The sequence below is a fragment of the Megalops cyprinoides genome, chromosome 20, assembly GCF_013368585.1.
Source record: "Megalops cyprinoides isolate fMegCyp1 chromosome 20, fMegCyp1.pri, whole genome shotgun sequence".
Taxonomy (NCBI): domain Eukaryota; kingdom Metazoa; phylum Chordata; class Actinopteri; order Elopiformes; family Megalopidae; genus Megalops; species Megalops cyprinoides.
The window spans coordinates 9,528,582-9,551,156 of NC_050602.1; the positions used below are offsets into that span (position 1 = coordinate 9,528,582).

General features: G+C 40.8%; 1 protein-coding gene across 1 annotated transcript in view; it reads right to left on the reverse strand.

Annotated features, from left to right (window-relative positions):
• Positions 1-1,356: 1,356 nt before the first annotated feature.
• Positions 1,357-22,575, reverse strand: part of nmnat2 (nicotinamide nucleotide adenylyltransferase 2) — a 42,693-nt gene continuing 21,474 nt past the window's right edge. Inside the window, exons 2-11 of the mRNA XM_036554423.1 lie at positions 13,618-13,706; positions 10,686-10,753; positions 8,896-8,974; positions 6,891-7,017; positions 6,207-6,287; positions 5,142-5,186; positions 4,809-4,885; positions 3,096-3,197; positions 2,420-2,487; positions 1,357-1,764 (exon numbers count right to left, since the gene is read on the reverse strand). Of these exons, the coding sequence (XP_036410316.1) occupies positions 1,662-1,764; positions 2,420-2,487; positions 3,096-3,197; positions 4,809-4,885; positions 5,142-5,186; positions 6,207-6,287; positions 6,891-7,017; positions 8,896-8,974; positions 10,686-10,753; positions 13,618-13,706 (839 nt within the window). The 3' untranslated portion in view covers positions 1,357-1,661. The remainder of the gene's footprint in view (positions 1,765-2,419; positions 2,488-3,095; positions 3,198-4,808; positions 4,886-5,141; positions 5,187-6,206; positions 6,288-6,890; positions 7,018-8,895; positions 8,975-10,685; positions 10,754-13,617; positions 13,707-22,575) is intronic.

Genomic DNA, 22,575 nt, shown 5'->3' on the forward strand with positions numbered 1-22,575 from the left:
AAACAGCATATTAAAATGTATTTATTATGTTTGTACCTGTGTTTTGCTGTGTTTTTTTTGTAATGATGCATCGAATAAAATGACAATAAAAATAGCGCGCCTGTTTCTCAAACCTGGCATCCCCACACTGTAGAAAAAAACACAAGTCATTTTCATAGGTTTTTTTAATCTAAATGGCATCATCACTCTAGAATGGCCGTATTTAATGGTTTACAATGTACAACCGAACAAACAGAAACAAACAAAATTTTAAGTTGACAAAAACATTCTCTGAGTGGTCTGCACTATCGTTTGTAGTTTTGAACATCTGAAAATGGCTGCCCCAGTGAATGACCCCTTGCCAAAGTCATACTAAAATACACAATACACAATCCAGTCTAATGAAAAACCCTGTCGCTGAGAAGCAGCTACTGTTTTCACCAGTCGACCTAAGCTTCTGAAACGATACAGACTGAGCTCAAGATTCCTCTGGGGAAAAAAAAAAACTGCTTCAATGGTACCGTTGTTTTACTGAATTTAAAATGCTTTGTGAGCAATCGCTCCCACAGGGAGGGGGAGGGGTTATCGTGGTGACTCTCAGGTGCCCAGTCCTGATTTCAGAGTTCTGTCCAGATAGAAATTCTTTCTAATTCGTATTCTTTTAGCATGTTTAGCATGTTTGGCCAAATATCCAACGCACAGGAAAGTCGTCCGGCGTTAAATGAAAACCCTGTAGAGATTTTGTAAACATTTAAAAAAAGACAGTATCATGGGTCCACTTTATTCATGCTTACTTCCTTTGGCTGTGTTAGCTTTGTGGAGTTTTCAGTCTGAAGAAGACCAGCATTCAGTACTGTCACACATGACATGGTGGAAGAAACAGCTGGGCTGTGTCTGATAACTGTGGCCTTTCAGCTATGGGCAATAGGAATGTGTTACAATTCAGCCTAAGGCAAAGAGATGGCGATTAATATTTGTCATATAACTATTTTTGCACACAAAAAAAGAATATACACGAAATAATAAACTGTATCTATGCATGAATGCCCACTGAGAGAAAAACATTGGCTCATGTTATCTAGAGCCAGAAGCAAGGAGATAGCATTGTCAATACATTAGTCGACAATGAACAGACATTGAAGAGAGAGATGAGTTCAGTGCACAGCTACCCTCTACTCCCCGGCTGTTCTATGCTAACACACTCACTATGAACTATAATCTACTTTACGAGTAAGCGGTCATGCCGAAATCAAAATGTCAAAAGCATGCAGTCAAAGTCAGGGGGAAGTAAATGAACAGCGAAGGCCGATGGTGCGTCATTCAGGGTGCCTTCCTTGCACCCCACCCCCACCCCCACCCCAAATCCCAACTCTCCCCCACACCCCTGCGCCAATCCCCCACGCACCCACATCCACAGAATCACCTGACTCCCACCCCCGCAATGGTGGGAAGAGAAACCTCACTGCAGTCAGGGGGGTTGAGGAACGCGCGGCCCTCTTACACAGTGCTGTACACCACCAGACCCGTGAGTCACTATGAGACAGTGAGGAGGGACAGAGACACCATGCTCCTGTACACAGCTTAGCAGAAGAGCAGGAAGAATATAAGTTTTACACAAAAAAAAAAATACAGAGAGTTAAGAGGGGCGGTGGGCTCTTCCCCTCCGCGCCACCAGGGGCGCTCTATCCAGAGGTGTTTATGTAGAGCTGGCTCTGCAGGATGTAGTCGATGACCGGCTGGCTCAGGTAGTCCACCACATGTCCGTCGCCGTGCTGGAGGGCCAGTCTACCAAGGGGGAGGCACAGTGACATTTCAGCAAAGTGGCCATTTTTCTTAGGGGCAGTTGAACTCATACCACATTGCATTATATAGAGACAGAACTGAGTTGCATGCTTTTAAGTTTAACTTAGGAACAGGTGAGGACAAAGTAGGAATAGATTACAATCTTCCACATGCTACAAAGAGTTTCTTTTGGTTGGATCACAGAGCTGTGGATTGTCTTCACATTAATGAAGTGGTACAGTATAGGCAGTCATTACCACCCATGAGCCATGCGTTACTTCTCTTGATTGCGTGTATATACTGTATATGGTGTTGGTGATGGCAGACAGATTTGGTGAGGTGTGGCTGAAATGCTGCCATCTCCTGGCCATATGCATTCTTCACACAAGGGGAACGAAATGGCTGCTTGCAATCAGCACAGCACAAAAGGAGCCCTTTGGCCGAGTGTGGAGAAGGCAGCCAGGTTAGAGCCCAAGATAAGAGAATAGCTTCCCCCAGAGCTGTAGAAGTTTGAGTTGAGTTTGTAAAATAACAGTGATTTGAATTTAACTATGCTGGTTAAATCAAGTCTTAACCTAGGATGTAGTAGACAGACTTTGGAGCAAGAGGTGTATAACTGTACTTTGAAGATTTGGCTGATCAGTTATTTTCCACTAACCTGCTCTTGGTAGAACTAACAACAGACATCGGGTGGTTAATGTCATCTTTGACCACAATGATGTTGTCCTGAAAAAGAAAATGGTTCGATTGAAATCAGACAGTGTATCACACTTTTATATGGATTTGTAATTTCCCTTAATCTACCAAGGAGCAGTAATCCACAGCTGAGCATTTCAGGAGGAGATGCTGTTAAAGTAGAGGAGGGGGAACAGACAGTCCAATCAAACTAGACTGAGTTAGGCTTACACAGTGTCCATCTGGGTCCTTAACCCTACGCTAAAAACAGATGCTGTCATCAGCAACACTGAGTGTGGGAGGATTACTCATTTGGAGGGAGCATTTTTATCATTTACATGTGTTGCCTATGATTCATAGAATCATTTGAAAGATGATAAATATGTAAGATCCTTATCTATTCGGTCTTATTTCCCTAGGCTATATACGCAGGCTATTTATCATTCCAGGTTCAGTTACAATTCAAGGACACACTGGCTCTCAACTGGTCAAAACACTAGAATAGACTGAATGTGCAGAGAGATGATTTTCTACCACCAGTGCTGAGCTGATAGAGTGATGGCAAACCTTGACAGATTTACAAGGCTTTGAGCTTATACTCTTGGAGTCTGCAGGTTTGACTGTATAAATGCTAAACCGGTTTATGACACGGACGTTACCTTGTACTTGCGGAGCACGGAGGAATGGTTGATTATCCGTTCTGTATCCGCACCATCACGGGGCACCACCACGATCCCAAAATCCCCCACAATCACCTCCATCTGAGGGGACCATGAAAAGATTATGAAGGGTTTCATGAGAGGTACTACTTTAAATATTACAAGAAGACTACATTTTCTAAACATATGAAAAACATATGAAATATGGCGAAAAGATTTCTGGATTTAAAAAAATGGAACACAGGGATTTATTAGGAGTTTAAAAACTGTGTGACTACTCAAGGAGGCTTCAAGTTCATTATGGGCAGAGAAACAATTTTGATTGTGGAGTAAAGTGAGTAGATTTATAATCAAATCTATATATACAACCCTCTTCATATTAAATAACTGGATTAAATAGTATACTATTGACACCTATGGACCCTCTCAGTGATCAGTATTACATGGTCTCCATCTGACTGCTTTGATAATGGTCATGCTGACATCATGAGGTGAGTGTGCTCATTACTAACCAATGGAAGAGTGATCATAATCTGTGAATGGCATTATTAAAAATGTGAGGGGTTCAGGGGTTTAGACCAGGCTTCATGGTAATATCAAATGACAGTGATTTTAATTTAGAGTATCACCTATCACCTCAAAAGTGCTAATTATTAAGAGAGTAGCAAAAGTAGTAAGTTGTAACAGGCCTCCCACTAATGTGTAGCACCCATCTACAGGGCACTGTTTTGTACTAGGATGTACCTCCATTGTGGTGCGACTTTGAGATTTTGAGTTTTGACCATGGTGAGTAAGCATCCCAGTGTGTTCTTGTGTGAAAGACAGAACCTCCTACAAGACTGTGTCCCAATCATTACAATGGAGAATTGGTTTCCGCTTACTCCCAATAGAAGAAAAATCTGTTCCAGGTGACCAACACAACTTAAATCACACATTGCACACAATTTGGGTAATGGTGGCTTCAGAGCTGCTCATAAGCTTGCTTCCATTGCCTGGAATCTTTGACCCAAGAAGGAATCCAACTGGCTGCTGACTATATTATAGCTACACTAACTTTCTATCAACATTACAGAAAACCCAGGTAGCTCTATAAAGTATACTAAAATTGCACTGCTCTAATATCATTTTTTCATATTAGGTAACTAAAATACTGTTTGTGCAATAAAAGCTACAAATGGACATTTTTTTCTTCCATATACATGTAGGTATCTACAATAATTATGGGAATTTTGTGTGTTTTTGGAGAGGAAAGTATCGAAGAGGGTTAATTGTGGACTAGTAAAAAATGAATAAATTTGAGTATATTCATTTCTTTGTATCATTGGCCTCACAAAGTGTAGTGATTTCTCTAGTTGTTGCATTTGCAGACTACAGCTAGACTGTGTTTTATGTAATGTGACTCCCATGGTACATAAAAATATGTTTTGTATTTGGCAACATGGCTTACTGATGACAACACAAATTATTGTTTTTATTACAGCAGAAAATATTCTGCAAACATTTCTAATAAAAATGCCTTATCTGTCTAGAAATATTGTCAGTCAACCAGAAAAATATCAACCATGAAAAAAACCACCCAAACATAGTAATAACACATATGCCCAAACATAACAAGAAAAGCTTATGTGGATAAGCTGTGTGGATATGTAATATGCAAGGGGAAGGCGTGAGAGAAGAGGAAAGAGACAGTCAGGGGGAATGGAGAATACTGACATCACTGTTGTTCCAGAGGCCAGGGATGCAGAAGGAATCCAGCAGATCACTGCCACACAGCAACAGGATACGCAGCTCTGAAATACACACAGCAGGTCAGTTACACACTCACACACAACATACACACTCTCACATGCACAACATATATGCACATGTGCACGCACACACACACACACACACACACACTCTCTCTCTCTCTCTCTCTCTCTCTCTCTCTCTCTCTCTCTCTCTCTCTCTCTCAAGACACACCACACACGCACACTCAAGCACACAAACTTTGTTCCTCATTGGGGTATTGTTCTATATAAACGACAGGCAGTGCGGTTAACATACCAATTTCTTCATATCGCATTGCAGTTCCCAGGTTTGCATTCTCATCTGCTCCAGACAGACAGAAACAAGAAATGGATGGAGTCAGAGAGATCCAGTTCATGCTCAGTCAGTCCACCTTCATCAGTGTCATGCCAAACGTATGCCTAGCTCACTGCTGTTCCTCAGGTGAATAATCTAACACATTATGGGGGAATTTTAGGCTTGTAGCATGACATCACATGACATGGTCATACACATGCACATATAGTTTCTTACATATAGTTTCACATGGACATGACTACATGTAGTGAGGCTTCCATTTGTGTCAGCTGCATATAATCACAGATCTCAATCACTCTCACTGAGGCCATGGCAAATCACTGCAGACTCCTAGACAGACTGATCAGATAATATAGACAAATTTGACAAATTTATGAACAGCACCACCACGCATAAGACAGACTTTCACACGTGTACTTAAAAATCCATATTGGAATTAAGTGGGCAATTAATCAATGAGCAATTGACTATCAATGACATTTATACTGCAAGTAAGAGAAGCCCTCTATCACTCCCGTTTCCTTAGGTCTAGTGAGACCAAGGGGAAGCTGTGATCACATGCAGATGTCTGATAGCGGTCTCTCATCTCATCATCAGCCAAAACATGGGACAACAATGAAAACAAGCATTTAATCAAATTTACTCCAACACAATTTCATTAGGTACTTTTTACATCACCTGTCAGTTCAGCCCGGCATGTTGTCTTTTTATAGATACTGCTCCACTGTAGCTCTGCTGGCTATTCATTGTCTATTCTAATATTTCTATTCTATTGTTGACCATTTGAGAGACAACACACTGTTGATTTCATGAAGTTTAGGGATTGTCTTTTTGGGTTGAGTGCTGGGCAGATTCACTGATCTTAAAGTCACCCGGGTGACTCCATCTGGTCACTAAGCCCATAATGTCAGGCAAGAAATATTTCAGCATTTTTGAAGAAATGCCTAAGATGTATTATCAGGTTAAGTAAACTGGTTTCTTTTGGAGCTGATGAACAGGTTGGAGCAGATTTGTCTGTGGACTTACCCACGAAGGTGAAGCGCTCGTTATGGGGGCGAACGCAGCAGATCTTCCCAAGGCTCTCGCTCATCTTCCCCCACAGTTTAACTACGAGGGGGAAAAAAGCTGTTATAGTGTGCACGAAGGTGAATTTATCCTCACAGTCAAACTAAGAAGGAACATAAAAACAACGCAGCTCTGAGTCTAATTCATCTTCACAGCTTAACTACCAGGGAGCAACAGGAACGGCAGAGCTCAGAAAAACCTCCATCCATTTCACAGACAGCCGTAATGCTGCGGAGTAAATCAGAGCTGAACTCCCAGGCGATGGCACATTAGCGGGTGAGATTACTCCATGGCAGTGCCATGCCACAAGGCTTCCCCAGCTCCTGTTATACTCAAGGCACTTTGAGAACTGTTACAATTCTTTAACGAGATAGCGGGAATTCTTTGGTTCTGCAGCGACAGATGGAGTTCAAAGCTGACCTAGCTGCTTGCGTGATATCTTCAGCAACAACAACAACAACAACAGCTTGTCACACACAAGCCGTTGCGACTAACTTTGGAATCCGAGAGCAGTTAGCCAACAGTTCTACCCAAGTGAAATCCAAGAGTCAAAAAAACATCCTTTTCCCAGCTTTTTCAAAGCAGCGCAAGTAACTGCAAATGGGGGACTGATTGACTCGCTTTTACATTACGTTCATTTCTTACCAGCAGTGGGCTTGTTGCTCATGTTGTTGTTGTTCTGGTAGATCGGCCGGGTCTCAGTCTGTGGCTGTCCAATCACCGGAGTCGTGGACGGGGAGTTAACGTTGGAGAGAATGCACCCCGTCACCCTCTATGGAAGAAGGCACGCTCATTACATTTCCTGTCAGCCTCCCGCTAAGAGCACCAAAGCACTGAACTCATTAATAAAGCTACCACAGTAATTTAGCCCAGCTGCATAGGTGGCAGAATTTTACACATTTAAATGCCAGTGTGGCATTCCGCCCATCTTGCGGGTGTCTCATAACAGTCATTTTAAGACATGATGCAGTAGCGGTTTGAAAATGTTGGTTGCCATGGAGATGCCTCCCTCAAGGTCTACTAGTCCATTAAAAACATGGCTGCCACAAGTGATGGGAAATGCAAAACCTTCGGTGCTACTCAAAAACACCGAACATTGATCATCTCATAAACCACCATAATATTTGACATGGAATTCGGCATTCAAAATGTTGAGAAAAACAGTATGGCTGCATTGAAATGATGGAACCATTTGCTTATGATGCAGAATAGCTGTGGTATTGCATTGGTTTTATTAATTTTTAAACTTTCAAAAAAAAATCTAATGAATTAACAGTAGGAAAAATGCTGCACAATTTTATGGATGTACTTCTCAAATTATTTGTAAAACGCTATCAAAACTAGCAGATATACAACTCAAATTTTATGCGATGTTTTTGTAGACACCTTCTGATTATTGAGGCCCTTGCTGTTTCTTGGTGCCCCTTACATTTCTACTCACAAACATATTTGATTTCTTCTCATGATCCCATGATGTGATTTGTACAAAAAATTGCATATGTAATACAGAGGTCTGCCCTCTATCAGCCTTGTTAAATTCAGATCTTACTGTAGTTGAAGTAATATGGCTGCCACAAGCCAGTCAAACTGAAGCACCACGTGCACAGTATGCAAATAAGTGCAACTCAGTCACTGGTGGGACAATATGTTTCAAATTTGGTGCACAGATGAACCCAGTAGATGATTTTGTTTAATATCAGAACCCTCTTAATATCACTTAAAGAACTGCTCGGTTTCAATGTTCAATGATTCTTTTAATATCACAAGGAAATCAGTTTATTGTTACCTTAAGCTGCCTCATGGTGCTTACATTTAAAAAAATCAATAATAACCAATGATAGTGAACTTAGCTGTAATGCTGTGAACTGCATTCTGAACAGCCAGTCAAATTCAGGATGCGACTACTGGGAAATGGTACAATACAAACAGTGTTTATTCTGAAGCATTCAGCTCAGGGTATATTCAGCATCGTCCAAAGGAGCATCTGCAGCGCAGTGAGCATGTCAGCCAGACATAACAGACCCTGCTGCAGAAAAACACACTGTTCCTTAACTTGAAGTTGGCCACAGCGGACATCTATTTCAAGGGTACATTTTGCAAGGCTGGAGAAAGAGAGATTTGTCTTGGAGGGGTGAGGCACCGCATATGTGCAATGTCTTGATTTATATTATGCAGACTGGCATAAAATGACACTACTATGTCTACATCTTTATGTAGATGCGCATGTATATGTAGATCTTCATGGTCCATATACAATTTTTAATGCTTGTTTCCCTTTATAGAAACTTTTTTGGAATCGCCACGACAACCTTTGCAGCCATACAGGAACATTGAAAGACAAATGCAATCCAATACACTCACACATCAGTAAAACAGACAGCACAAGTCACACTACTGCACTGATGTCATCCAAACAATTCCAGGCACCTAACAGATCACGGTTGCCTTCGAGCAGTGAGACGAACAAACCCTGGGTGATCTACTCACCCCCACGCCCCACAAAACAAAGCCGATTTGTTCCACTGCTGTGTCATCGGTGGCAAACGACACGGTTTCGAATTTGAGCCATAGGGCCAAGTCTGCACTCAATGTTGCTTCGTCAACTCATCCTTTCTCAAGCCTGCATGCTGGTTTCCTGTAGTCCTCTTACCTTCATGAGATCGCGGTGGTGCTCCAGCACGCTACAGGTGGTCTGCCAGGTATCCTGGTAGCACTCCCAGGGGTCCACCCTAAACACAGTTACAGTGCATTGCTTATTTCATGCCAAGGTAATATCCCCCATTCAGATCCATTTGCATTTCTTCCTACTCACTCCTATGGTTGCCAAGTCTTACAGTTTACCTTTGGGTCTCCAGGCTTCCAATCCTCCAAGTGACTCATGAGCCTGTTATTATTCATGCTTTTTGTGATCAACCCAAACAAACATTTTGCAAGCAGCCCAGCTGTCCTCACATTCACTTCTGTGTGGTTCCCCAGGGAGGCATCCATTAACCATATGGTTTAAGAAAAACTAACTCTAAAATACTGCTTTTGTCCTCTTATTACATGACTGCTATGCAAAGCATAATCATCTTTTTCCATCTGTTGATTTGTCAGTGACTACAGATACCCTGCCATATGTTTTGCCCGGTTCTTTGATTTTTATCTCTCACGCAAATCAGCTGACCGTGGCAGACATACCTCATAAAGCTGACTAGCTGATGGAACTATGTCGCCATTTATTACATGCTTGTTTGAAAAAAAAAATCCAGGTAATTTTGGCTGATCTTCTTATTCAAGGAGAATATTTATGCAAAGGAATGCATCTGTCAAGTCATGAATGACATCCTGCAGCTGCTCTAGGCCCTCTTTTCCCCTACGTTTTTTTGTCAGAGAATTCCCTTTTGCCTATATCACTCACTTTCATTTTTTGGGAGGTTAATGTGATTTCAAATTCTGGTCCATTGCTACCATTTGTGTGTGATTTAATCATGTGTTGCAAGCTGTGAAAAATAAATTACATCTGTCACTGTGCAGTGCCAGTCCAAGACATTTCGGTTACCTAGGAAGTTCCACCTTCCTAGTGACATGTTCAGCTCTGATAATAAAAATAGCTTATCTTCAACCTAAACTCTATTAACATTACCATATGGCCAACCATGATAATGAACACAGAATGAAGGGTTTTAACTTCAAGTGACAGAAACACTTTTCATTTTAACAAGCTTTTCATTCATATGATAGTTTACTTTTGTTTTTTTCTTATTACTATAGGCTATTAAAGCCGTACATACATTACCAGAGACAGTCAGCAAGTAAGCATGAGGAACAATCACTGATCAGCATCAGCAACTGACATAGTTTACTTTTGTTTTTTTCTTATTACTATAGGCTATTAAAGCCGTACATACATTACCAGAGACAGTCAGCAAGTAAGCATGAGGAACAATCACTGATCACCATCAGCAACTGACATTACTATATTATTTTATTTACTGTCTTATGTTTACCACAATGTTAAATAGTTCAATGGTTGAGTAGCTCAGTAGCTACCTAGCATTAGCAATGATGTGTTTTTCACAACCAGTTCAACATCAAAAACTAATACAGGGTCATTTTTTGAGGGGAAGCACCCCTTATAGTTCTAAATATTCCAGCATTTGTTTTACCTTTTTTTCTGCTTCAGCATAATGCCTACATGCCTACACAACTTTACATTTGGTTTACAAACGTAATTTAAATTTTGGATTCGCACTGAAGTCTTTTTGAACTATTTTAGTAATGTACACATTTCTTTACCTCTGAGTTTTGTGTTATCAGCAAATTTAACTGTGGGTGATATCAAAACTGTAAAAAAATACAATCACCTGGCAATCGATGCAATACATCAACACAATGAATAGCCTCCTTATGCCATATATCACCTGAATTTTAGGTGTGAAATAAATGGACAGCGCTCACCTTATCCAGTCAGAGGACTGCACTGCCAGCTGACACATAGTGAGACGATGTCTGCTGGAAACCAGACCCTGAAAGAGAGGATTTAGTGCATCAAGAAAAAAAATCTCCAGGTATATTGCTTTGTGAAGTTATCATTTAACCTGCTTATGGAGGCAACACTGGATCATATTTACACTAATGTATTTATGGAGGGAATAGTGGAGCATATTTACATGCATGTGTAAGTTACAAAATGGGCAAGGTCCATCAACCTAGACTGAGTAACCCTGTTTACTCTCAGACACACCCAAAGACTCACCTGTGTAAGTATAAATAAAAGTTTGGTTGTGTCCATTTGTAGACCAGGAAACCTGGTAGTTTTGTCAGGCAAGTAAGATCTTACTTATTAGTTCAATATGGCATTTAGTTTGCTGCTAAAAGGTTCTGGACTGTTAAACAGTCCTGTTAAAAGGACTGTTCATCAATGTCTCACAATACCCTTTCAGGACACCCTTGCCCACATTTGCTCATCTGTTTTTGCATCTTCCAGATTTTGTGGATTACATTTGCTGGACTGTATGGCCATTTGAAGATAGGTAAAATCAATCTCTTTTCATTTTTGGTTGGATTGATTTGTGTACCCCTATTTTTTTCTATTTGTGCATATTTTTGGGACTGAGAAGTGAATGATGTCCACCTTTCGGTCGTTTTACATGTTGTTGGTTTTGGCACAAGGCCTTTTGTAAATGGTTGTTGTGTACATTTATGTTTGACAGTTGGTAAATACAACATTTATAGTCAGTATATGATTTTCATTCTCTCTCTTTTTTTAGCGGTCTTAAATAATAATTTAATCAACTGTTATAAATGTGTCTGAAACCACCAGACACATGCCAAACACCTTCCCTCAGAAAGAAGTAATGAATTCTGTATCAACTTAGTTCCTCAGATAATTAAATAATTATAATTATCCTCAGATAATAAAATCAGAAACCAGTGGGCAAAGCAACATGAAAGAAGAGAAGAAACACTAGATAGCATTTATTTGGTATCTTGTTTGATTGTTCTAAGTGGCTGTGCAGTAATGTGGTCAGAATTTTCACTTGTAAGTTGCCTCATGTCATACTGGTATAAATGCTTTAAATTGTAGAGCTTTTTTGCAAACATACATGTGCCCTAACATTTGAGGACTACAGCTAGTCTTCAAATTCCAGCATTTTTACAATTTAGCACACATATGCTAAGCACACATGTGGTCAATGACATGTGTGCTAAGCAAAGGCCACACAGACAGACATACACAGAAACATCCTACATTGTTTCATGGGAAGTCATGCTAATTGTTTTAATTTACTTATGCAGTTTATTTATTTATCTGATGACATTCACGTTACATTTCTTTCTAAAAACTGAACTCATTAATAATTTGGTAGCTGTAGTTTAAACACCAGCTGGCGTATCCACCACTACCTCACACACACACATAATCTACCCTGTTTTCACCCCATGCATATATATAAACAGTCCACTTCTTAATTGCCCAATTATCTTTCCATGTGTCAAATGAACAACATTTCTGTATCTGTTCAAAAATAAAATTACTGGACCCCTTTTTTCCTGGTATGACAAATATGTCCATGTTTATTTCCCCAACAAGAAATGGTTTTCAAGTCGATCGAGGCAATGCAGCAAGTTCCTCTGACTGCAACTCCATTTCCTCCTTTTGTATGAAATATTCATGTTTCTCTTTCCTTTGTACTCCACGAAAACTGGGGCAAGTTTTGCATTCATTTCAGAAAGGGGCCTCATGAGTATAGCGTAGCATATAATCAGCTATAGTTTACATAACCAGCCCTATGGTAAGAGAGCGCTATACTGAAACAGTACTAACAATAAAAAAAACAGAAATACATATGTCATAAAGGATGAGTCTCTTTAGTATTTTCATGTATGCTTTTCCCCCCTTTTTCTATTTTGGAATTGCCAGTTGTCCCCCAAATTTGCAATAGGCAATTATGCTCAAGGCTTCGTCACTGTGACATCCTCTGCACTTGTGCAGGAGCATTGGAGCAAGTGAATCCAATCCTTCGGTAAGTTTGCATACAGACTACTTTTCACACTACAAGTCCCACAGTGCACCAGGGGAGTGGACAGTGAAATGAGGGTACATCTCCCTGACGCCCAATTGTGGCCAACTATGGACCCCCAGTAATTATTGGGGATGACACAGTTCAGACTTGAACCCGGATGTGAGCTGTAGGAATCAGCCTACACGTGGAAGGATGAGCCTGTTAAGCATTGCACAAGCTGACATAGACTGCTGCTCCTTTAGTAATGGAATGGACATTTTTTGACCACTGGAATACAACACAACATGTGAATTTGCAAGTGTTTTTTCAGTCCGAACTACTACTGCAAGATGTGAGCTGCTAATTTGAAAAGAATGGCTGGAATTTTCTTTAGTTGTTAAGATTTGTAAAGCATGTTTACCAACCAACTGTCATCACATATATAGCATCACATGTATTAAATGTGGAATGAAGGACAGTGCTGTTCACATAAGTGACTCTATTGTTATTCCCACTTGAAAGACCCTTAACTCATGCTATTTTATAAATGCCATTCATGGTGTTTGAGATTGACCACATGAATAGAATAGAAAGTAGACTGATAAGCCATGGCTGCAAATGAAAAGTTAAGTCTGTCTGTGTCAGCAATATATTAAACAGGACATGTCATAGCATAAACCATTTTAGATGCTTTATCAGAACTGGTAAATGTACTTTCCAGTAAGGACCCACTCAGAGTACAAGCATGCTGCATTATGTACCAGTGGGCCTTTGAGGACTGAACCCCATAGCCCCTGGATAGTGTTACAGGACTGTGTACCTCAGTGAACTGAGGTTGTTGCTGTAGCTCGGTGATAAGTGCCGATATGGTTTCAATCTCTTACCGGTTTTCCATAGGAGTCATGGACTGGCGAGATGATGCCACCAATCACGATGAACCGCCCTGTCTTGTGCAGGTATTCTCTGGCTTTCTCTGCAAAAATTAGACAGGTATACAGTTACCGCACGTGACTGGGTGCATCCCCTGATAGCACTGCTGAGGCTTGCCTTACAGTGCAGAGTGAAGTCCTGATATAAAATCTGATACATCTATCAAAAAACAGGGGGTGGGGGAGCACAAAAAGACATTTGCTAACGAGAGCAATTCTATATTTCTCACCAATCAATTGGCAGAGAGGAAAAACAACTATCAAATCACAAATATCTAAGCGCATGTTAGAGACCCGTAAATTCAAGATGTCTGCTTGTCATACACACACCCCAAGCATTAGTCTCTGTTTCTTTACAGCTTGGTCTTTTCCCACCACTATGACTCACTGCTGTGTATGAATATTTGACATTTCAGAGGGGAACAAAGCAGGCTATATCCAACATGTCCAAATAAGGTAGTCAAATAATTACTTTGCTGTCAAGAACAAGGCTCCCTAGAGAGGAAGACGCAGAGTTAAGGTACAGGAGCACAATACTCAGATGGAATAAAATCAGGTATGTACCAATGCAATTAAAACTGTAAAGAAAATAAAACTGCAAATCAAGGCTGTGTACTAGATGGTCTCACTGTGGTCCCTAAAGATGCGCAGTCTTTATTTTTGCAGATATGCACGAAATATTGAGATCACCAGCACTCTGACTGGTTCCAGTTTGCTCAGGAATACCAGAGAAAAAGAACATTTTGATTGAAGTTTTAAATAAAAGTAAATCACAGGTAAAATAAAAACTAGTGACAGTTACTTGGCCCACAATAAGAATGCTGAAGACTTGCAGATGTCATACAATTTGATGATCCTCCCTCCTTAACATCCACAGAAATTCGCTTCAGTCTTGTACTTGAGAAGTTGCTATATAGTTTGTGTTGCGTCTGTAGTGCTTAGAGTTAGGAACAGAATACACCGAGAATACACCTGGGTGATTTCCCCTCAGACCCCCAGAGGAACACTCCTTTCATCATTCTCACTACTCCAGCCAACCCAATTTTAGGACTCGCCTTCAGAGTGACTGCATTGCTGTAATGTCCTTACTTAATCAGGCAACTGCAATATCCTTCCTGGCCAAGTGAACCTCTGCCCACTGCTCTTCAATCAAGAGCGCCTAACAAAGCTCCATAGTGCTGTTCTGAGTCTGGGCTCTCCTGACGGCTTTTGAAGGGAAATTTCTCTGACACTCAGGCATGTCTAATCCACCTGTTGGTAATTGGAAATGAAAACTAAAACCAAAACCAGCTGCATTAAAAGATTACAATTTTTCCTCTGAAAGTACCCTGTCATGCCTTGCTGTCTGAGTTTATTGTTGCATGTTTTCAACCCTGCAAGTGAAAGGGTGAATAACTACTAAAAATCAGCCATTGACTGATATATTTTAATGGCATTCTTTCACATCATTGTGTGGTCACACCTGTACCAGGGGTTTGAGGTGGGATAATGGGAGTTACAGCCTGCAGTTCTGTATGTGTGTGCTGTCGTACAAAGCCAACGGCTGTGGTGTCACTCTTAGAGTGCTGAACCTGGGACCAGGGTGCTGTGCTTGGGAGGATGGTTCTCTAACCTCAATTAAATCAACCGCAAACTGTTTAATATGTATACCTGTAAGCGCAGGGTATCGAGGACAAGATCATTTCCCTCTGAGTGTGGATTGGTGGAAATGCAAGAGTATTTAAGTGTTCCTAAAAGCTGTAATGGCAGATTTCACAAGACCTAGCAATATATTTTTTTAATCGTATCATTAATCCAATCACTGGACCCAATAATATTTTTAATCACGGCATTAATCCAAGGTGTTTTTCCCCATTCATTCTCCTTTTAGGGGCATCACCAGTCTTGAGTGACACAGGCCTCGCCTGTCTAGTTTTTGATAACATCACTGTCTTTTTGTGCACTCTAAATAGGGCTGTACATCTGCCACAGACTGTCTGAAATAACTGTAGAGCCGACAACATAGTCCATTATAACTGTCATTTAATTCTATTTTTTGACTGACTGAATGAGAATAAAGTACGTAAGCTGCTCACCATTATTTACAGTCATATATCATTTTCGTTAGTATAGTTCTGCATAATTGCTATACATTGGAGCCATTTTTTAAGTTATTTCATAATCATGTTTCATAACAGTGATTAAAAAGCCTATGGAATTTTCAGTGTTCATTTCCAGAATTATCCATGAGAAGTCCTGCTGTATAAGGTTTTAAAATACTTGTTAGGGAACTATACGCTATTGTATTTATGTATAAACAAGCATTTTCTACAGACAAGCAACAAGCAGGTTCTACAGAGTGCAGATGTTTTTCAAAGAGTTCAGGGGGATCATTTTTAGATACTTTCTTTTTATTTCATATTCAGCAATCAGTAATCTTTTTTTTACTCTGATTTATTCCAGTGTTTGAAGTGTCTAAAGCATGAAGGATCGAATGCATTAAGCTGGCTGAAAACTATGTGCACATATTTTTAGGCTGTGAGGACTACAGAAATGGAAAGGCTTGCATTCAGATGAGGTAACGGTATGACTCTGCAGATCATGAAAAAGGGTGTGTTATAGAGTTTTCACCATTATTTCTCCGGTATGGATAAATATGTCTGTATTTTTGTGACCTAGAACCTAGAACAGGTCATAAACATCCATTGAGATCAAAGAGAATCCAGTTAGGAATTAACATATTTAATTAACCTAACTTCATATTGAATTCATATTGCAAAAACATGACAATAACGTGCCACTGCTTGTCACGATTCCCAGAATGCATTGTCAGCCAACAAGTCAAGTTAAAAGCTTAGGTTCTCTTATGAATTTGTCATCCTAATGGGCCAACTGGTGCTGCTTTTGATGGAATGCGAATGAGGAGAGCTTAAACTAGAGCTTGAAGTTCACATGTTCGAGAATGCCATGGTGCATTTTAATGCTGTTCGCTCCACTGGAACATGCAACTGGATTCTCGGTTTCACGCTTTAGTTAAACACAAAGTGGCTCTTTAGTCACAGGTGAGGATGACGCTCACATGTAAAAAGAAACGCAATGACTCACAGTCAACAAAGAACAAATCAATAAGGAAGAGAACGGAAGAGTCAGCTCAGCTATCAATATGGTTAACAACAGCGCGGGTGCTACAGATTTGACCCTTTGTCGAAGTTTCCAACACATGCAATCACAGTGAAAGACATTTTTCTTATTTGGCGTGGTTTTGCTAAAATTTAAAGCAGCCGTAGGTACCATATTCACCACGTGTGATTGCGGCAGTTATTCCAATGATCAGGATATTGTGTCATGATATAAGGTGACAGTCCTCCGCTGTGGTTCACATCAGACTGTTTTCATATTTGAAAGCTGAGCTCTTACTGCTCCTGCCCAACCAAGCAACATGGCTGACGGGTGTTACATGTGTTAACAATGAAGTTAGCTGGAGACAAGAGTTACATCCATAATGCAACTTTTATTCAAAAATGGTGTTGAAATATCTATATTTTGGTATGAAACTTTGGATTTTCAGATTATTCATGCAAAAATGACTTAACATCACATCACATGACTTACCAGCACATTCTATCTGCATTTCTTCCATGCAGCGTCTACTCCTTTACATCATAGGGTCCAACCTTTGGGAATAGGACCATTAGCACACCTACACACCACTACACTATGGTATTACTTTTTTGGATGAATAAGTTAAAAAGACCTACCTCCTTGCTACCCATCTATGTTCATTAATCCAACATCATAAACTTTTGCCAGCTCACAGGGCCTACACTCCAGCACACTGTATGTGTCTAAGGGTTCGGTCAGAATAGTCTCTGTTATGTCTGGATTTTTAACTTTGTCTCTCCCCAGCACCTGCCCTTAGAACTGGTTTCCCTTCTGTATGAACATGCATTTCTGTAGTTTATAAGAGAGTCTGATTATATGCAGGCTATGCATGCAGCCACATATACCACACAGCCCTTAAACAACAGCCATCATACTACTCCATTCCTTAAGAGCTAAATGTAGATGCGCCCCTTTCAGCTCGAATGGAAATAATCCCTCAGGACTCATGAAAAAGCTCTTCTACCCTGTTTATTTACCACCAATGAAACCTGCCATTAACTGGACCAGTGGTGGTTTGAGTCTTTGAGTCTGAGATCCAGACAGCTGAAAATCCATGCATTATAGAGGCCTTCAAATGTATCTCTAATGTCTGTCATAGGAAATGAACCAGTGGTGGTTTGAGTCTTGGTGTAATCTATACCGGAAGCCTTCTGACACACACTGTTCATAATAACAGCTGGCGATGACATGCTTCCATTAGCCTTTGAAACACCCCGGCTTTCAGCATCTGCTCCACCTGCCCCTCATTATGAACCAGATTATGGGTTAAGAATAGTGTAATTTCTGTCTATATATATTTATACCATCACCTATGCACCACAGTGGCATTTTGACCCAGCCCCCCCAATTTTTCTACAGTTTTTCCACTGCTTTGTTCAGGTGTGAGGGACACTGTGTGCCTGTATGTCTTACTAGATGAGGACTGTTCAGCGTACAGGTGCTTCAAGCATGTGTGAGCTGATGTTTCTTTTCTCACTTGTCCTTGATTCCTAATACTACCATCGGGTTCATTAACGCATTAAGCCCGGGGCACCCACAGCATTCCTGTTGCAAGCGATAGCCATCTGGGGCACCGTGTTAGTATTCAATGCTGGACTCCCTGTTCCTCATCCCTGACCACAACATTCAGTTACCCACAATCACTTGTGTTGCCTGACGTGGAGAAGTGCTATCACTGCAGTCGATTTGATGTAAAGCTTGTGGGTGTGAGCACAACTAGAAAGATGGGGTGATGTTGGTGGTAGTCAGTATGAACCGGGTGGTTACACAGCCCTATCTAGAAGGAAACTCCCAGTGCTTACCTCTCATTCAGTGCCTTTCACCAAAACAGCTTGTCTTCTCCCCTGCCTCTTTCCTACAGCCTATGGCTGTCTGGGTATCTGTAATGTGTTGTATGTGTTGCAAAGCTGTATGTAGCCGTTAGTATAATGCACATAACATACCACCCTGAACAACTGGTGACTCCTTGTCCTTCTTCTGTAGATATTTAATCTGCTTGTTATGGCTTCTGCAAGCTTTTCCACTGCTGTGCTCTTTTTTTAATTTTTTAAGTCCCAACCCCAGCTACCTCCCTTGTGACTGAGTCTTCCATAGTGATCAGTGTAAGTATTCCTTTGTCTGATATAGGGTGCAGAACACTAATACCAAATGTAACAATCTCTTCCTCTGCTGACAGTGTAAATTTTGCATTTTCTTCACAAAAATGTATTCAGCCCTTCATTTGGACCTTGGTGTTTATTTAAATCCCTAAACTCATATTTATTTTGCAGATCTGCCAGCTGTCTGTCAGAAAGCCTTTATGATTTCCAAAAAAGTTTCATGAATTGGCGTCTAAACGTCTCACCTAAATGTTCTATCCACAAAGACTTTGGCACTTCCCCTCCACCTTAACATGCGACTGAAGATCTCTCTAGGGGTGCTGAATGTGCTCAGAGGGCTTGCCATCACAGCTGAGCAGAGTCATTCACACTCAAATTAATCAGACCTACATTAAATTTATGCCCTCTTTTCTTTCACTGTCAAACACTGATCAATATAAGATCTGAGATCTCTCATCACCCTGCTCCTCCATCCCCCCAAACCCAATGTTCAGAGAGAATTAGCCCATGTCAGATTAAAATCTGACTACTTTCACAAACTGAAATATAAAGAACTGAAACTGAATCGGTTACTTTTTCTTCAAGGCGCTTGTCTCTTTTCAACAAATCTCTGTAAAACTTAAAAGGAGATGAGTCGGACCTCTTTTCAATTCTAAACAGAATGGCACATGCTTTGGAACTGCCATTTTAGTCCACCGAGAGGCAAGCAATATCTGGTAACAATGATTGCTACTTCATTGAATCAGGGATCTTATTCAACACACCTGCGGTTTTCACGAACCCACACACAACGTAATAACTGCCATTGTTAATAACCTCATACTTTAGATGCCTGATCTTGAAAGCCATCATCTGATTCTTGGCAGAGCTCTCTGAATCAAGCCCTAGACAACTCTCAATCAACAACTCCGCTCAAAATCGTTCTGTGTTATTAATTAATTTCTCGTGTTCTATGTCTGGCTCATGGATATTACTCACCGCTTCCAAGAAACAGTTTTCCTTTTATTCCCCAGTGCACTCCAGGACCATGACTACCAGACCATTGCCCAAGATGACTACTGAGATAGTCATCAGAACTAGCATGTGTTTACTTGATAGTAATCTTCTCCCAACCTTAGTGAATATCGCATATTCATACTGTACTAGCACAGAAACTCAGCTTTCCTGAAGATATGCCAACTCAACATGTATGGTGTTTCAGTCCCTTGCTGCTTTCAAACAAAGAACTTGATAACTTCCTCTGATCTGAAATAGATTTCTTCCCCAGAAATTAATTATACTCCAGAAATAACCACATCTGTTTTTGGAAGTCACTTCAAGCGTATCTCTGGAGTCAAATTATATCCTATACCTCATGTAACAATAAGGAATGCTCAACATACCTCTGCGAATTGTTTCAATTAATATTAACCATTGATCAGCACTATGTCCCTGCACAAACCACCAAGCTTTTTTTTAATCTGAATTTAATACCTTCGCCACAAGACAAACAGAGCACATTTCTGTCACAGTGTGAATTAAACATTTAGGAACATGGAGAAGATGCCAGAAAACTATTTCACCAATTACAACAGCCCCACTTCCCCTGTTTTCAATTAGTGAAATTCAAACACCATCTGGCTCTGGCACACTCAACCCCTATGGCACTGACAATACATGTAGATAGTGCTGCTCACCTGTGCCCTCCCTCAAACTCCCTGAAACTTTGACTTAAGGCACAAAGTTTACAATTCTAAGGTAAAGACCCTTGAGAGCACTGCCCAATGTCCTTGCTGTGTACAGAAGATAAAAGAACTTTTAGAAGCTCATTCCCTCAGTGACACCAATTATCGTTCACCCAGATAAAACCTGTTTCATAGCTGATAGTCATTCTCCAGTAAATGTTTTTTTTAACTTCATAAACTTTTAACTTATCTTTATGAGCCCAAAGAAGTCCTCTCTTCTCTCCATGCTGAACAGGCGTATGATTGGATTGAGTGAGATGATTTATTTTTAACTCTAGGGAAATTTGGCTCTGTGGCTCAATGTTGGTGCGTCAGGATTAAAATTCTTTATTCATCTACTGTGGCATCTGCCCATACAATCAAACCTATTTCTGCACATTTTCCATTGTCCATAAATCCTTGACAGGACCTCTTGCTCCCCCTTCAACTCTTTGATATTTAACCTTTGAACCCCCTTCTGTTTCTTTAACAGCCAATGAGAAGGTACAGAACACCAACTAAAATAATTTGATCTACTTATAGGTTAATTTAGCCTTTGAATGCACCAATCTACCTCTGATTCACTGGTCAGAATTGTTATCAGATTATATAAATTCAATAAAAAGGCCAAAGCTATGATACTCATTCCAAACCATCTCCATTTTCTTCATTTCTAAACGACACTCATGCCTCTCCTTTTCAAAAGTCTCTACTCACTTCTATCAGGGACCAATCATCATGTAAGCAATCCAACTGTACTAAAAATATAGCAATTCAGAAAATCACTACGGCTACAAACCAATAAATTGTGCCGCCCCCTAGCTGTTGTGTTTTTGTTTTCCCATGTCCATGTGCTTTTGTTTTCCTTGTGTTCTAACCCTGCCCCGCTCTCCGCCCTGTCTCCGCCCACCTGATCATCTCCACCTACCTGCCTGCACACCTGCTTCCCATCACCTCATCAGCCCAGCCCTATATCTACCCTGCTTGTCTCTGTCTTGTTTGCCAGATTGTCACAGTGTTTCTACCTGCCTTGGTCCCGCCTGTGTTTTCTTGTTTGGATTTTCTGGTTTTTGCCTTGCCCGCTCCTTGACATGTCTTTGCCTGCCGTTCTGCCCTGATTGCCTGATCTGCCTGCCTTCTTGGTTCGACCCTGCCTGTTCTGGTTTTGATCCTTGTTCTGCCCTTGGACTGCCTGCCTGGTAATTTGACCCTGCCTGATTTCGACTGCCTGCTTGTTTGCCTATCCTGTTAATAAACGCCTGGAATCTGAGCACTCGTGGTCCACATCTGAGTCCGTGCCTGAGCCCTGACAAAATTGTCCCTAAGAAATGGTCATATTGTCCCATTTTCTTGATTCATTCTCTAAAATGTAAAACCTTACAGACCTTTACTGTTCTGTACTATAGTGCTACTGCTTAAACATGGGTAGTCTGAGACTGGGTTATTTCAGCCAGGGACTCGCTGCTGTTTCAGCGCACCCTAGTAACTCACCAGGTACCACAGTAGGTGTCCTCTAATCGGAGCACTGTGTGACTCGCAATGCGAAAACCAGCCTTTGCTGCTGTTGGAATGTGTATGTGAAGAGTGCAGGATCTATAATAGCCAACTAGGTGTAGCATGGCTAACTGATGATTCCAAGGTTGGTGTGTAAAAGTGACCCTTAACAGTAACTGTAGCACCATAGTCAATAAATGCTGTCTTTAGCCACAGTGAAAACCAACATGTCCTAGAAAAACTCCTGCTCTGCTCTGCTTGTTTCCAACTATGTGAGACAAGATTTTTGTACTTATTGAAAGCGGTCCTGCTCCCCCAGTCTCAGCTGTGCTGCTGATTTTACAGAGGAAAAGTGGGACGAGCCAATGGAGTGTGATCTACGGCTTTCCTCCTGAATCCCGCGTCTGAGCTGCAACGCCAGCGCGATGCGGCTCCCCGACTGCAATTCCAGTAATTATTCCTGTAATGCGACTCAG